This window comes from Mustela nivalis (genome assembly GCF_964662115.1).
Source record: "Mustela nivalis genome assembly, chromosome: 1".
Lineage (NCBI taxonomy): Eukaryota > Metazoa > Chordata > Mammalia > Carnivora > Mustelidae > Mustela > Mustela nivalis.
In genome coordinates, this window is record NC_139020.1 from 73,982,561 (window position 1) to 74,000,671 (window position 18,111).

At 38.3% G+C, this 18,111-nt stretch overlaps 1 protein-coding gene across 1 annotated transcript in view; it reads right to left on the reverse strand.

The window, feature by feature from the left end:
• The window catches only part of LOC309844642 (ceruloplasmin-like), a gene marked incomplete at its 5' end in the record, with an annotated part of 31,347 nt that extends 19,494 nt beyond the window's left edge, over positions 1-11,853 (reverse strand). Inside the window, 10 exons of the mRNA XM_082691739.1 lie at positions 169-319; positions 1,924-2,135; positions 2,410-2,547; positions 2,897-3,027; positions 4,707-4,872; positions 7,186-7,428; positions 8,255-8,425; positions 8,924-9,136; positions 10,558-10,808; positions 11,699-11,853. Of these exons, the coding sequence (XP_082547865.1) occupies positions 169-319; positions 1,924-2,135; positions 2,410-2,547; positions 2,897-3,027; positions 4,707-4,872; positions 7,186-7,428; positions 8,255-8,425; positions 8,924-9,136; positions 10,558-10,808; positions 11,699-11,853 (1,831 nt within the window). The remainder of the gene's footprint in view (positions 1-168; positions 320-1,923; positions 2,136-2,409; positions 2,548-2,896; positions 3,028-4,706; positions 4,873-7,185; positions 7,429-8,254; positions 8,426-8,923; positions 9,137-10,557; positions 10,809-11,698) is intronic.
• Positions 11,854-18,111: the final 6,258 nt, after the last annotated feature.

Below are 18,111 nucleotides of genomic sequence, written 5' to 3' on the forward strand. Positions count from 1 at the left end.
CTAGTAGATAATATTTTTGTTATGAAAGTTATCTTTAAAAGAAACATGAAATATATTAGCCAACCCTTGGGGAAAAATGTATGTCTCTCTTAATCTGTAATTCTTTAGACTTAATGAAATTAAACAAGTGCTTAATGCCTTTATACTGTAAATTGCATGTTTCCTTACAGTACATCTGATTGGACATTTGGAACTCTGGATCATCTTTATCCACATTTTCAGGCTTTGTGGTAAATGTTTCAATATTTTCATCTAAGAGATAACTTTTATTTTCATCAAATATTGTGGCAAGCAGATAAAACTCTTTGTCTTTTCCTTTCTGTGGATAAGAATAGAAAAAGAAATAGACATGAAATACATATATACATACATAGACATATATATGTATATACACACATACACAATCTAGTCAAATAGTTGCTCTGCATACAGGATTTCCTATGCAAAGTGTTTTGTATACTTCTGGAAGATCCAGGCATGGATAAAGGCATGAATCCCAGTGAATAGATTTATCACAGAACCAAGAAGTTAGGAAAATTATCTACAGCTGTCTTCATATAAAGCTCTTACTCTAGGGACCCCCACAGCTGAACTTCATAAAACCAAACTGTATGATCATAGCTATTTGTACTGACTTTTCATAAGATGCTTTGTAGAAAGTGAGTTAAATAAAACTTTTTCAATTCTAGAAAGTCGCATTTTTAACATTTATGAAGAAATTAAATATGTACACGTATTTGTATTTTTGAATAAATAGAAAGATTACATGTACTATGAGAATTATGAGATTATAATGTTTTCATCGTACAGATGCTTATTAGTACAACATCTCATTTAAAAAAATGTACATTCAATTACACATATATTTATTTGGGAAGATTTATTAGGTTTTATTACCTTATAAATTATAAATGCCAAAAAGAAATCAGTTATTAGTTTACTTGTGAGTAAAGAACAAGGGAAATTGATTCCTCCAACATTAATTGAGCACCAACTACGTGCCAGAGAAGAGCTGTGGTTGTTACAAAAAATTAATAAAACTTCCTGTATGGTTTCAAGGAACTTATGGTCTTGTGGGACAGAAAGGCCAATAAATATAATTGCATGGGTACGTGCTCCAATAGAAACATACACAAGGAACTATGATAACTAGAAGAAACCACTATAGTTAGTAAATATTTTCCAAAAGGCAGGAAGGGACTTTGTCGGAGTTTTAAAAATGTCTCCCTTTTAGCAGGCAAAGCAGTGAGGAAAGGCCATTCTTGATAGAGAGAAGAGGACAAAATCAATTAGTCTTTCTTACTCAGGGACTAACAAGCTAATTCTGCAGTAGAATACGAATTGCATGCACAGGGCGGCAGGGAAGGAGGCATGAATGTGGAGGGATCAACAAGGGTCTGGTGTGCTGAGCCCGCAAACTACAGTGTGGAGAGTGCTAGAGCTGGATTTGAAAGGAAGAGATGTGGAGCTCTGTCGAAACAGGGTGAAAGTGAAAACAGGAGTCAGGAGGTTAAAGGAATTCAGAAAGAGGGGATGGTACCTCTAAGAAGGCAGTGGTATTGGGAATCTGGTGATTAATGTTGGAGGTGAGAAAGGAGTTGCTGATCAAAGTCCTAGGCGGGGTGGTGTCATCAACCAAGAGACAGAGTGGAGGAGAGAGGGCCAAGTAGTGGTTGTCCAGAGGGAGAAGAGGAGTTAAAGTAGTCAAGTGGAATTAGAGGTGCCTAGAACATGCTAGGGTAGGTGCTCATTGGGCAAAAGAAGAAGATACAGGTCTGGAGTTCAGAAAATGATAGGAGTGAGAGAATCAGCACACAGAAGAAACTGAAACTGCAGATTGCCACATTGCTTTTCCTCTGCAGTTCTGTTCTGTGTCAGGGAACCCCTCACCAAGGCATATCTGGACATAGGTCCATGACTCACCTGTTTGCCATCTTCTCCAAGACTTCCACTTCTGCACACGAGGAGAGGCCCTACGAGGCCACTGTTGATGTCGTTTGGCAAATTTACCGAGGAATAGTATAACCAGGTCAGGCAGTTGGGGTCCGCGGAGGTAGGACCCACATCTCTTGGAACTTCCCATGTATAGACAAATGTCATGCCAGGATTTACATGTGAGGAAGGTGGAGGAGTACCTAGTAAGAAATAAATATTTTTAAAATAGGACCGAGGACCAGGAGTCTCCGTTCTAGGCTGTGAAATCTCTGAGAACAAGGACTGTATCTTGCTCGCCTTGTAGCACTTTGGGTGACAGCTGGAAGGGGCTGAAGGAATTCCCGCCATAATGAGGATACGGAGCTGTTAGGACTCGAAAAGTGGGCTGCACCATGATTTGAGGAGGAATTTTATTCTCTAGCTGACATCGTATTGCGGTGTGGCTTGCATGGGCCTCCCTCGAGCCTTACTTACCTCCTCCAGGTGTTCTGTGGGCCCCCTCATTGCTCGTGTTGTAACGTAGTCCATGAGGCTGAATGCTGAGGGGCAGGGAAGCCTTGTTATAAAAAGTGACCTTGATGATCTGTCCCACTTCTGCCTTAATAACAGGGCCTAGAAAGCAACAGAATTAGGAATTGTCCTCTGTTTTCACAAACATGATTGTCAGGTGTTTTACTTGAGTAAGTTTTTTCTAGGAACAAAGTAAAGAGAAAATGCCATGAATAGGAATGCATCCGACAGCAAGAGCTCTAGATGATTCGCGGTCTTAGAAAGTCACTTTGGGTTATGTGAATATATTAATCTTATTGGATGTACGGGGACAAAAAAGTATTGTTTTCATAAGGTTATCAGATGACATCTAGAATCTCTAAAACGGCGTGAGATGTGAACACTATTTTGATTGCAGAGAATATATGTCAATGGTGTTTATAACCCTGCAGAGCTATGAAGAGAATTTTACCAAGGATTCCGAGGTGCTCTTCTCTTGCCTTCGGTGTTTGGAAGGAAGCATCTGTGTATTCACGGTAAACTAGCTTTTTGTAAGATCCTCCAATTCTGGTTGCACTTTGTTCAAAATGTAGCTGGGATTCACTGTGCAGAGAAAGTAGATACACAAAGAACTTTTAAATCAACAGTGATCTTGTGAAAAGAAATTTACATACATCTAGAATTTACATACATCTGTTTTAAGTTACTTGTAATTTATAAAAGCAATGCATGTTCATTGTAGAAAATTTGAAAAATAAGGGGAAAACTGACCCCCCAAATTAAAATCTTCATAGTCCTGCTATCTGCATATAACCACTGTCAACATTTTTCATGGATTTCTTCTTAGTCTTTTATCTATGTATATGTATATGAGTATCTATGTCTGTCTACTTGGTGGTTTATCCAAACACTTTTTTTCTGGAACAAAAAATATTTTTTTTTTTTCCAGCCGGGTAGTTAACAAACAACAAACATCATTTCTAAAACAACTATGTGCTGAGATGTTAGAATAGTAAGATAAGAGATGTCATTCTTCTTTTTAAGTCTCATTATAATAAAATTAAATAGGTTCCCCTGAAAAAAGGTGTTCCCTAGCAGTGAAGTAGTGACTTGTCATGCTAACACATCATAGAATTTCATAGCCAGGAAAATCAAGCAAACTGAAAAAAAATCTATTAATTCATACTTATTTTAGACAATATAAAATGAGAGTTGGACCTAACTCTGAATCTAAGTTTTGCTCTAAGTCCAGATATCCTTTATATAAAGTTTCCACATCACAGATTGAATAATTTATTGATGAGCTGCTGTAAGAAGAGAAAATATTCACTTGGTATGACATTCTTAGTTTTCACAAATTTTCTGTGAGAAAATTAGAGAAAAATAATTACCATGGGAAACACTGCTTGATGATTTTAGAACTTGATATTTTCTGACATGTAACTTTTACTCAGTAGATCAGAAGGATTAAAATTCCTGTAATCTTTGAGTTGGTAAATATAATTATATCAGTTGGACTATCAGAAAAACTTTTTGTGTAATTTTTTTTGATAAAGATTTTATTTATTTATTTGAGAGAGAGAACAAGAATGAAAAAGAGAGAGCATGAGAGGGGAGAGGTCAGAGGGAGAAGCAGGCTTCCTGATGCGCAGGGAGCCTGATGTGGGACTCAATTCCAGGACTCCGGGATCAGGACCTGAGCTGAAGGCACACAGGCACCCCTTTTTGTGTACTTTTAAACCCTGGTGCCATGGGTAATCTCATAGTTTTTGGTCATTAAAATAGGAACTGGTAATAGATTCTTAGGTGTTGTTGGAATAAAAATATTTATAAAACATGATTTAAGAATGTCATAGGAAATAAAAAAGTAATAAAAAATGTCTTGGACAGTTATTTAATTTTGCCTTAAGATCTTAGTGGGAAGGTATAAATTATACATGAAGAATGTTTCTGAATTTTTGTAAAATTCTGTTATTGATAACATAGCCACTGTGTCTCATCATTGTATATAATAAACCTATTTTGAAATTTAGAGCTAGGAAAAGATATGAGCAGTATGTTTTATTTTGCACTGGCTGCCAAGGCATTTAGAGAAAAATTTTGTGTGGTAGTGATCCTTTGATTCAATATTTTCTAATTATTAATATAATTATTTTTCTACTTTTGTTTTATCGGTATCTTTTTATGATAAGATGCCTAAATCCTTTTTAAGAATAGCTCATTATGAAAAAGTTCAATTATCTTTATTTAACCAAGAATACTTCTAATCACCAAATTATTACCTTCCAGATGCTGTTAAATTTTTTTTAGTGAAGGAATCTACACCAGAGGGCGCATAGTTCCAAACAACTTTTTCAGCAGCAATGTAGTAATGTATAACACGTGTCGCAGGAACGTCTGTTGAAGGTTTTTGGCAATTCCTTACATTGAAAAAGGCCTGCATACTAACTGAAAAACAGTAAACCCAAGCAGAGAACATTACTACAACATTTTTCTTACTCCATATGTATTTTATGTTTTAGCCAACAGTATTGCAACTTCTCCTTTTCGGAGAAATTTGAGGCATTTTACTTATGGAATTTGTGTAAAAACCTAAAATGTATGAGACAAATACAAAAAGCAGGATGCAAAGATGAATGATAGAGGAACATATATTACTGGGGAACAATCACCACCGTTGGACTGGTCCCTAGATGAAGATGGCGTCTTTACCGAGAAGAATTTGAGAGTTTATTTGGCCAAAAACATCTTTCCTCAGGTGAATGAAATTACTACTGTGAGTCACTAATGAATTAGCTGAGTTATTATATTAACTAGAAGGCAGGCAGGAAGAAAATCAAGGCAGGTGCCTTTCCATGAGGACACTGTGCTTTGATTTCGGAGTACTGTTGGTGGGAGTGTGAATTTGGACAGACATTTTGGAAGGCAAACTGACAGCATTTGTTAAAACATAAAAAGATGCAAATAAAAAGATGTTAACTATAACATTGTTAATAAGCAAAAAACGTGGAAGCAATTTAAATGCCCATCAGCAGGCAAATGGATAAATAACTTAGGATATATTCCCAATGTGGAAAACTATACAACAGTGGAAAAGAGTAAGTTAGATGTATGGGGAATGTCAGGGAAAAGATTCCAAAACATGGATGAGTGAAAAAAGCAACAGCAGAAAATTACATGCAGTGTGATCTACTTATGTAAAACGAAACACAAAATACAGCAATGTGTTTTTGGTTTCTACATTTTCATATATATTGTGTGAGAATGCATAGTATTCACACCCAGTGTTTACTCTCTGGAGAGGAACGAAGAGGGCGGTGATGGGAGGGTTGGACCAATGGCATGTTCTTAAATCCACTCTCTAAAGACAAGAAACACAATATTTTATTTATTTTGCTAATTTTTGTGGTCTAAACACTCCCACTCTGACCAGTTTGAGGTTACCAAGAATTTAGCAGCTGGCTGACCTAATTCTCCACCCTCTTGAGCTGGTATGAGCTGGCTCCCATACGTCACAGCAGATTTTCGCTTTTTCTGCCTACTGCCTCCACCCAATTCTTCGCACAACCTCAGTCCTTCCTCTTTCCATCCTTCCTTTCTTTCCAGCCAAAGTCTATTCATCTATTCTTGTAATGACTAAAAAAACAAATAAAATTTTTAATAAATTTTAAATTAAAAAAATTTAAATACGAATTTTAAAAAGAGTGGAAGTAAATTTTGAAAACCACACCCCACTCTAGGACACAGGACACAGGAGAAAGCTATGGAGTCAATCAGATCAGCCGAGGAACCTCAGAAGTTTCTCAGTTGTGCCTAGGGCTGACCCTATTCTTTCCACAGAGCTGAGGGCCAGATCAGGCTTGAAGGCACCATCTGCAAAGTCAGCAAATAGGGAGAGTGGGACTGAGTGTACACTGTCACCTGAAAATGATATTCCTTTCTAAGTGAGAAACTTTTTACCATTAAATTCAGTCCTCGAGTTGCAGTAGCTGCGAGTGGTTCTTTTTCCCTAGCCCTTGAGGGCCCCAGCACATAGGAAATCCTGATAAATACTTATGTGCCGTTATTTCAGTGACTAGGGGAAGCATGATTCTAACCAAAGTATGGGACGTGGAAGACAGGTTTGATCAAAGAAGTACACCCCAGTTTTGTACAAAATAAGAAAATTTACATTCTTCAGTTCTAATAATCATGTTTTTTGATTGAAAGGTAAGAGAAAACATTTGCGTGGTAGGTAGAGCTTGGTCATATTTAAGTATAGAAAAGATTAATGACTTCATAGCTGGCCATTGTATGATTCATTGGAGGCTGTGATTAAAGAGAGAAATAAATAGAAATACAGAGGTCTCCTGAGTTCTGGGTCAGTAACTTACAGTCCCACAATATTCCTGGCAATTCTTCTTATAAGGTTTTGGACAAGTGTTTTAACCTCTTAAAACTTGTTTCCTCAACTAAAAAACAAACAGTGATAGTCTTTACTGTGCCATTCAGGCTTTTTATAAGGTTCGCTGGCTAATAAATATAAAAATTTTTTGTACAAACAAAACAAAACACCCCTATATTCCTATAAATGTTCATTATTGTGGGATTAATTGTCAGAGACCTGGGTTCCAGTTCTGATCTTGTCACTACCTTCTCAAAAGGCAATCCCATCACCTCCCTAGAAATCAGTTTCTCCATTTGGAAGAGAAGGCATCTGTGAGGGGTTGCAACCTTGAAAATTCTCTGACCCTCTATTATGTAAAGGTCACAAATCCCTACCGTGTATCTGACATCCCAGCTGCCACTCTCCAGGGCCCTTGGCCACCATGAAGGCATCTTCCAGTGAGGCAGGGAAGACCGTAATGGTGTCCTTTCTGTGATTACGAGATATCAGAGTCTGTCCATGCAGGTAGATGGGGTGTATGTCCGATGCACCACCCATGCCCACAAAATACCACTTGACCTTGTCCTCAGCACACATGGTGAGATTGGGCAGATTTCCATACATGTATCCATTTATTGCTGAAAACAAATGTATGTTTTATTTTCTTTATTTATCTTTTAAGTAAACCCTACCCCCAACATAGGGGTTGAACCCATGACCCCGACAGCAAGAGTTGCAGGCCATGCTGACTGAGCCAAGAAAACAAACATGCACTGATCTCTCACACATGGTAGATGAGGACCATATGCTATACATTCTGTGCATTTCCTCACTACACAAACCTCACAGTGTCCGCTTTATTCTCAAGCAGATTCTAACATGGGATTTGATTGGTGTTTCACACACAAAAAGGCCATAAATATTGTATATAATTAAAAGTGTCAGGAGCACAAAGAATTACAGGTAAGAGGAGGAAAAGTGAGCTGAAGAGCAGAGGGTCAGTGACGAGGGGAAAAGAATAAAAAGAAGCTAAGCCCTGGAAAGAAGAAAACAAGAATGTGTGACTGAGAGAATGATCGTATCTCTCCTGAAAAATTTTATGTAGAATCACATTCTTTTTTTTTTTTTTGAAACAGGTTTTCATAAAATACCTGGTCAGTTATGTTTTTATTCTTCCATAATATTTTATTACCTTAAAGTGATATCTTTCCTGTTTTACCATCTACTTTGGATCAAGATCGGACTTTAGAAAACAAATGCATTTCCCTAACTTTTCATGTTTTGAAACTTTGCCAACCAGCAAGATTTACTGCAGGCTTTGCACATCAACCAGCGTACTTTGAGTGAAAAACTGTAAAATGTAAACTCAAGCATACGGACTTGAACAGAAGGAAATTAGTAACTAGAATCACTGAAGTTAGAATTATAGCATATGGGGAATAAGCAAGCTTTCATTCATCTTACAGGGCATCAGATTGCTGTTCTTGAAGTCAGAATCGCTAGCGTTAACTTTGCCGGGTTCAGTATATGTATTAATATTGTCATCTATATACCAGCTTTTGTTTTCATCAGTTATGGAAAACATCAAAACATAAGACCTGTCGATGTCTTTTTCAGTGTCTCCATCCAGGGTGCCTGAAACATAAAGAACAACAAAACTTGCTCTTTGCAATAATTATTTTTTGCCATAAAATAAACTGGGAATTCTAACTGATTCATCCTAATCTCGCACACCTACAGACAAAACTCTAAGGAACAAAGCATGCAAGGAACAAGCAGACAGTCTCTCATTTTCCTACTTTCTTTGACCCTGCAGATTCAACACTTCTCTGTAGGACAAAGGGGTCAGTCATTTTGTGAAAAGGTGGCTCAAGTGAAGTTTGCTGGGTTTGACTACCATCTAGTGACCAATCTGCATCACCGGACTTGAACCGAGGCATTGGACTCACCACCGCCATCTAGTGCTCGGAATCTGAGAGGGCAATTTACTTGATCCAAGAATCAAGGTCAAGGAAGGAAAGGAAAAAATGAAAAATCAAATTTTTCATTTGATAGAAAAATTCCACTAAAGAGCAGGGGAGAGCCCGCTTTTTCTGGTTCTGTTGCTACAGTGAGATTTTAAAAATATGTTACCTCTTTTGCAAGTCAGAATTGGTCCAACAAGACCCGAAGGCACGTCTCTTGGAGTGTCTACGTGGGAGTGGTAAATCCTTGTCACACAGTTACTGTCATTGGGGCCAGGCCCCTGCTTTTCTTCTACATACCACTTGTAAGTGTATTGTGCCCCTGGTTGCAGACGGTCATCTTCCTTTTGCTGGCTCGTAGTATTATCAGGATAGAGAGCACCTAGAAAACATAATCCACACTGTGGGCACAGTAACCATTGGGCAGCACTATTTTAAATGTGATTCGTGTTTTCTCTAGTAAGCCATAAATGTACGTTAATTTCTAGTTTTGGAATCAAGTGTGCATTTCTCCCCTCCTCTTTCCTGCCTCCTGTCTCTTCTTCCTTAGCTGGCTTTCACTTGAATACCCAGCTTGTCTAGTTTCTAGACTAAACTGGAATGAGATAGTATTACTGCAGATTATTATCACCATTATGGATGGATTCCAAAAATATTTACTGTATCTACTATATGCCTAGACCTCAGATACAGAAATCTAGGCTCCTGAGAGGCCTTCCACATTTTCTTCAGACTTGGAGCATCAAGAGGGCATCCATAAGGCATCAAGAGGCATCCATGTGTCCTCCAAGTAGATCACTGGAGCCCCAAGAGTGGCCCTCCCTTAGCTTACATTACCCTAAGCTATTACCCCAGTCCTGAATCTGGGGCCTTTCTCTTCTTTCTTTCTTCTTTTCCTAGAATTTTTGCCTCAGATATTTACCTCTTGAGGCCAGAGTCCTCATAACTATGAATAAATGTCTTACATTCAATAGAAGATTTTGAAGCATGGCCAACATCTCATATTTACCCACCTTGCAACCTTCCGGCAACATCTCCCCACCCCCTGCGCTCCATGGTGAACATAAAATCTTATTTGTTGGGTTTTTTCTTCCCTTCCTTTTTCTAACACCACTAGGCAGTTGTGAGTATAGATGTGCAGGAGACAAGATACTGTCTGGGAAATAATAAATTTTTTTTAAAGATTTTATTTACTTATTCGACAGAGAGAGACACACCAAGAGAGGGAACACAAGCAGGGGGAGTGGGAGAGGGAGAGGCAGGCTTCCTGCTGAGCAGGGAGCTCAATGCAGGGCTCCATCCCAGGACCCTGGGATCATGACCTGAGCCGAAGGCAGATGTTCAACAAGCAAGCCACTTGGGCAGTTGTTATGGGCATCACTATTCCCCATAATGATTTTTCTTGTCAGTGTTTTTTTTAAGAGGCTAATCCTCATCCATTAGGAAATGAAAGGAGGTGGGGGTAGAATAGTACTTCTGCCAACCTAACATTTGCTCATGAGTATCTCCTACCTAAATAAATAAGTACAAATGAATGTGACCCATGTTTTCTCTATTACGTCATAAATGTACATTAGTTTGTATTATTATTATTACTGTGGGTGAAAAGTGTGTTTTCTTTCCTAAGAATTGCACAAGGGGGGGGGCACTAAAGATGAGAAATTGAAAAAAGACTGGATATAAACAGTCTACATCCACCCCAAACTACTCCCAGTTGATAATTACCCTGCTTTCCCTGAGGTCTTGGGCTCATACTTCCCATAAGCAACAGCTTGGAAATGTAAGGAAAAAGGATTCACTTACCTTCATTTTCTTTAGAGTAGGTGAGTCCATGAGGATGGAAACTATACATTCTTGAAGCAAAATTTTTTACGTGAACATAAACCATGTCTCCAGTCTCTGCCTTAATTATGGGCCCTAAAAATCCCAGCCAGGATGGTTTTCCAATGATTGTTTGGAATGTGTCATCAGTATACTGAAAATACAAAGCCTTCTTATAAACAGATCCTATCCTGTCTTGCCTCCGTTGCAGATTTTTATGGGACTCAAACTCTCTGTAAAACAAAAAAACAAAAAAACAAAACAACAACAAAAACAACAAAAAACAAAGAAACAAAAAGAGAGAACTTTAATAAAGTTTGAGAGGAAAGAAAAAAAAATGTTAAGTCAATTGAAACTAGAAGTAAGAAGCCTTACAGCCTGATTTAGAACGACAAAACTCAGACACTGGAGAAAATGTGAACGGAATCAAAAAAGGAGGTATAGGCAAGGAGAGCATTGGAGTCTGTGACGAAGGGATTAAATACAAGTGTAGCAAGTAATATATGTGGCATTTCAGTTTACAAGACTTACTAAACTCTTCATACTGAGCCACAAAAAAAGGCTTCTAACCCTACGTGAAGGTCTCTATACATCTCAAGCATTACATCGATCCCGATGACTTGGAATTATTTATCCATTTAAATGGATTTGTGCATTTGCTGATAGACTTAGGGGCCTTTTGGCCAACAAACATGGCAAATCCAAACCCCCATGCATAACCACTAGCTCTCTCCCTCCTAATTACTTGAAAAGAGAAATCAAGAACACAGCTACAATTTTAGAATCTCTGCCATACCTTCCATATAGGAAGGAGAAGTGTTGTTTTCTGTCTCGAGTGCCACACAAACAAAACTGATGATAAACTCTGAATTAGAGATGATCCTTGAAATACTGTGCCATGTTGGCAAGAGTGGCAACAATTATAAGCAGGAATAAATTCTGATTCTATCAATATCGGTCTTCCATGCCATGCTTACAAGAAAACAAAGGAAGCAGTTTTAATACCAAACGTGCCCTTAAAGGGTCAATGGTTAGAAATTCTTCATTAGCATTTTATCGGTGAATAACAATTACCGACTTTTGTTTCTGATAGTAACTTTTTCATTGCAAAGGTATTACTTACTGATCTTCTGAAAAAGGCTTCCCATTGAGCATATTTTTACCAGTAGGAGCATAGTTCCAAGTGGTTTCTTTAATGCCTATGTTGTAGTGCCTATCTTTTGCCCAACCTGGAGAACTAACAAAACCCAGAAAGATTAATGGTAAAAGGGCCTTCATTTTCAAATTCTAAGCCTGGAGACTCTAAGTGAGTGATGCCTGTCTTTCTTTTATAAGCCAGGCTTTCTTCCTTTATTTGTGTCAGTTTACATAAGTCAGAATTGCATAAGAGCCCTACATGTGTTTCATCTACACACACGTCACTTCCATTCCAAATGCATCTAGTTTTCATTAGTCGGGCTGAGGGAAATGTTGCACAACCCACAGAGAATATTATGCTTGGCCAGCATTAGAGCTTGTTTGAATTATTGGGTAGATGGGCTACCAGATCACCCACCATCCTCTGACAATTATTAGCTATCCCTAGGTTATAGGAATCATCTCCAGTTTATTCTACAGCCTCCACATTCTCCCAGATTCTTCATTGTATGTTAATTTTAGTTATTTCTTGCTCTAGATGTTAATTTAAATTCCTTGCCATTTAATACTGTAAATTATTCTCAAATTTCTTGAAATTTAAGACTATCCGTAATCTAGCCCTCAATTTGATATTCCAAGTTCATCTCCATAATTCATATACAGGACCCCTTACCCTCGGAAGCTGACTTATTAGGGACAGAGCTTATCCAAATTGTCCCCATTTTTCAAGCCCCCTAGAACTTTACCTCCTCAGTGAAGACCTCCCTGATTAAATCAGCCTACAGACCCCTCTCTCTTTCTGAATTCAGCAGGCTGTGTCCAGACCTGGCAATTAAATGCACAGTTTGGTACTGGTGTTTAAAATTTTCATGTATTTTCTCTACCTGTCCTTAGATTATAAATCCTAGAGATCACTTGCTTTTATTTTGTGTATCTTCTAGAAATGTCAAGGAATAAATGTAAAATTTCTTGAAACAAATAGTTATAGTTCAAATAACTATACAGAACAAATAGTTATAAGTTATAGTAAGGAAATGAACAGGAGTCTTTGTCATGGATTTGTATTTAATTACATATTTGGATATCTATTACCATTAGATCTTGTTTGAGACTTTACAACTGGAAAACCACAATGACCTTCAACAGTTAGAGTGGCATTCTGATTTAGGTTTGGAAACACACACTTAGAAATATTAAAGCAGGGTGATTGTATAACATGTATAACTCATAGGTGAGTTTTAAGAACAAGTTGGGTAAACAGTCCACTGCTTTGACAGGTTTTAATGTCACCAGCAGATGTTGGAAGGAATTCAGAAAAGCGAGGCCTGAAGGGGACCTCGGTGTATGGATAAACTGTCCACAGGAAAATCAAGACAAGGAAGGGTTTCACAAGGGGTACCACTGGGGAAACTGTGGAAAGGGTCGGGGAGCAGACCCACATCAGACCTGATGGCTCTGAGGAGACCCATGTGTTGGAATAGTTCGAAGCTTGAGTCTCACAAATTTAGCTCTGTATATGGAAGAACCTTATGACCTTCCCTGTCACTCACTGTAGCCTAGACCAGGAGCTGCAAAAGACACCACTCATCAGGCAGGGGGCGGGATTCCTTAAATGGGCTTTCCAATATACCTTTATCCTGAAATTCTGTGACTTCCTTCCTCATTCTCCCAGAAACATTAATTTTATTCTGGAATGTGGATAATTGAAGGCCCATTCAGCTGCCTTTTTTTTTTTCCTTTTACTTAATAAGCACCCCAAGAAGTGTAAAGTCTAGTGTATTTAAAACAAACAAAGGTACCCTCATTTCCCAACTCCACCATATACTAGCTATGTGATTTGGGGTAAGTTGTGTTATCATTCTGAACCCAAGTCCCCTTAACCGTAACACAAAGGTAATAACAATTAAAGCTTGTGGCTGCTGGGAGGACTTACCTTCTAGCCTACCAAAGAGAGTTAAGCATCCTCCCCCAAAGACAATGAAAATTGTGTTGGTAAACATTCATTGTTTGTTTTTCTTCTCAAGAAATGACTAGGGAAAATGGCTTTGTGTGGGGGATGGGAGGAAAATAGGTAAGATTGTAAAGAAGAACTTTTTTTAGGTCATATTATATTTCATGGCTTGGAAAGTTGACAATTTCTGTCCTTCCCTTCCTGCATAGACCTCAATAGATCCGTCTTTTGGTACAGCTGTATTTGAGGTTAGTCACCATTATTTGGCTATATTCTTGGTTTGTAGCCCAAGACCATGAGGCAACTTACTTTGCTAAGATTTGTTGAATTTGGCCCAAAGGTGTAAGCTCAAACACCTTGGAGGAAAATTTGGATTCCTTCCTGGTTTTTCCATTCCACAGCTGAAAATTATTTAAGAAGAAATGGAACACATGAAAATATGCATAAGGATCAAGTAATACCAGCATCTTATGTTTGCAAAAAAGCTTTACAATATATAAAAATAACTTTAAAAAATTATTCTTCAAAATGTATTCTTCAAAACACTCTCCTTCACCCCAGCTCTTACACCTGCTTAATACATGAAGTAGCTAAAGCTCAGAAGGTCCAGTAACTCACTGCATGATGCACGCTTCCAAGTTATGGTGCCAGGGTTCAAACAGAAATCCCTGGCTTCCAAGTCAAATGTTTCTTCCATGTGATCTTATTAATTGGCTTCCATAATTTAAGTGTTTATACTTCTATATTATCAATAAAGGCTAAGTTTTGCTCAGAATATATAACTAATTGTATTTCCAACAAGACAGACCAATGGGATATAAATGATGTGGGGGCAGGATGGGGAGTTTAAGGACAATGGGGAAGATGTTAGTAACATTTACATCCATTTCCATTCTTTCTGTTTCTTCTGCCAATAATCACTATTTGTTGAAAGTCAGATCGTCCTTAGTCAGTTTCTAAACTAGAACTCTAACTGTGTCAACAAATCCTGAAAGGGAATTTCATTAAGCTCTTTTGATAGTTGAGGAAACTAGAACTCGGGGGTTCTAAAGAACTGACCAAAGCAAGTTGGGGTTATTGTCACATTTGAACCCAGATCTTAAAGCCTGGTAGATGTTCTTACTACTAAACTCCCCACCTGTTATTCTGGGCAACTCTGGGATCAGGAGTTTAAATAAGCAGCTGGGGCAGATAGGTACACTTAGGCTAGAGCCCTGTGTCCTTCTCAGGTTGGAACTATGTAAACTGCAATCTTTTACAGTATGGTATAAACTCCATGAGGGACCAGATGCCCACAAAACAATGCATAGAAGAAAAGAGTAGGAAGTGTTGAGAACCAAGAGGAAAGAGAAAAGCAGGCCCTGATATTTGGAGCTGGCCTGATAGTATCAGTTGGGCCTTGTCCTGGGACTCACAGTTTGAAAACAGTTGGTGTTTTTCTCCTATTGCACATAAAATTTCCAGAACTCTAACATCAGATTACATCACTGTGACCACAGTGAATCAAGACAAAAAAAATGTCCACTCCAAAATAATGTCTGAACACACATAAACATTGTCCAAACCTTTAAAATAACCAAGCATTCCGTTATTCTGGCTATAACTGATGATGTTTCTTCAGCAATTATAACTTTAGATCTGCTTCATTCCTCTTGACTTATAGATAAGATTTAAGACATCCAATCATAGAATCGACCCTACTGCATCCAGTCCTGAGCAAAGCTCTGCTTCCTTAACATCCCTCAAATCACCTAATATAAGCACTGATCCTGTCAATGCTTTGTAGCACCTTCTTTCCAAGATGCCCTGTGGTTCTCCATGGTATGTGTTGTCTTTCATTACAACAAACAATAAATACAGTTTATTCAGTTACAGGTATATTACTGTGGTTTGGTTAGAGTGCATTGCCACTAATTTCCCCTAGGAAAAAAAATCCATTACATGGCTACTATTAAAATATTATCAATATGACAAAAATTCAGAAATTTATGTCTCCAACCTGAACTTCTCTGCCTAATTCCAGTGTATGTGGTGGTCTATTCGACATCTTCACTTAGCTGTTTATTACAGCACTTCACGAACATTTACGTGTGGATGAATCCCTAGAGAAATCTGAGGGTTTTTCAAAATGCAAATTCTGAGTCTATAGGTCTGAGGTGGAGCCCAATATTCTGTATTTCTGTGCTGGATCCCTAGTGATGCCAGTGTCACAGGTCCATGAACCATACTTTTGGAAGCAACAATCTAATAGCCCAAACTCAACGTGCCAAATATGAACTTCTAAGACTTTCATTCTTAACTCCAGCATGTTAAGAGAGCTTGGAAGTCATCACTGCCATCCTTATAACAAGAAGCACTGGACAAACTGGAAGTCAACGACTTTTCTTAAACCTATTAAAACAGTAATGCAAGTGGGGAGATGAAAATTCTAAGAGAAGGAATCAAAAGAAAATGCTAGAAATCAAAATTACTGGAATAAGAATAAAGGTGCTTCTGATGCTTCATTAGACGGGACACAGTCAAGGAAAGAATCAGTGAGCTTAAAGAACAGTCAATAGAAACTTCCAAAAGTGAAATGCAAAGAGAAAAAAGAACGAAAACAAAAAAACAAACAACATGCACACACAGAATATCTTGGACTATGGGATAATTTCAGAAGATATGACAAAATTGGAATGCCAGAAGGAGAAGAATGAAAGAAATGAGTAAAATAAATATTTGAAGTAATAAGGACTGAGAACTTGCCAAAATTAGAGACAAATACCAAACTACAAATCTGAGCAATGCAGAGAACAATTGCTAGAATAGATACCAAAAAAAAACAAAAACAAAATCCTATACTTAAGCATATCATATTAAACTACAGAAGACCAAATCTAGACAGAAAATCTTGAAAGAAGCTAGGAAGAAGAATGTATCTTCCCAACAGAGAAACAAGAATAAGAATTATAAAACTGGACTTATCTTGTTTACACTGCTAAAGCCATTCTTCATCTCAGTTAACGGCACCTCCAGTCTTTGAATAAAGCCAGGTCAAAAATGCTGGATTCATCCCTAGCTCCTCTCTTTCTCACATTTTACAAGCTGTCTCTCACCAGTTCAAAGTATAACTTAAAATCCTGCCACTTCTCACCACTTCTACTGATACTACCCTGGTTCAAGCCACAATTGTGTCCCCCTGGAGAGCTGTAGGAACCTCCTAAATAGTTGCTCTGCTTCTACTCTTGCCCCTTTCCAGTCTGTTCTTAACAGAGGAGCCTGAATGACCCTTTAAAATATAAATTCCATCAGGTCATTCCTCTTCTGAAAAATCTCGCAATGGCTCCCTATTTCCTGAAGTGTAAGATCTCTTCTATGACTTTCAAAGCTTCTTAATGGCTAACAGACACATGAAAAAATGTTCATCATTACTAGCCATCAGGGAGATTCAAATAAAAACCACATTGAGATACCACCTTATACCCATTAGAATGGCTAAAATTAACAAGACAGTAAACAACGTGTGTTGGAGAGGATGTGGAGAAAGGGGAACCCTCTTACACTGTTGATGGGAATGCAAGTTGGTGCAGCCACTTTGGAAAACAGTGTGGAGATTCCTTAAGAAATTAAAAATAGAGCTTCCCCATGATGCTGCAATTACAGTACTGGGTATTTACTCCAAAGATACAGATGTAGTGAAAAGAAGGGCCATCTGTACCCCAATGTTCATAGCAGCGATGACCGTCTGTACCCCGATGTTCATAGCAACAATGGCCACAGTCGCCAAACTGTGGAAAGAACCAAGATGCCCTTCAATGGACAATGGGTAAGGAGGATGTGGTCCATATATACTATGGAGTATTATGCCTCCATCAGAAAGGATAAATATCCAACTTTTGTATCAACAGGGACAGGACTGGAAGAGATTATGCTGAGTGAAATAAATCAAGCAGAGAGAGTCAATTATCACATGGTTTCACTTATTTGTGGAGCATAAGAAATAACAGAGAAGACATGGGGAGATGGAGAGAAGGGAGTTGGGGGAAATTGGAGGGGGAGATGAACCATGAGAGACTGTGGACTCTGAAAAACAATCTGAGGGTTTTGGAGGTGGAAGGTTGGGTGAGCCTGGTGGTGGGGATAATGGAGGGCACGTATTGCATGGAGCACGAGGTGTGAGGCATAAACAAAGATTCTGGAACACTGAAAATAAATTTAAAAAATAAATAAATAATTTTTTAAAAGTTAAGGGGCACCTGGGTGGCTCAGTGGGTCAAAAGCCTCTGCCTTTGGCTCGGGTCATGGTCCCAGGGTCCTGGGATCAAGCTCTGCGTCCGGCTTTCTGCTCAGCGGGGAGCCTGCTTCCCCCCTCTCTCTGCCTGCCTTTGTGATCTCTGTCAAATAAATAAATAAAATCTTTTTTAAAAAAAAAGTTAAGTGTATATATTCCAGATAATAGATAATAAATG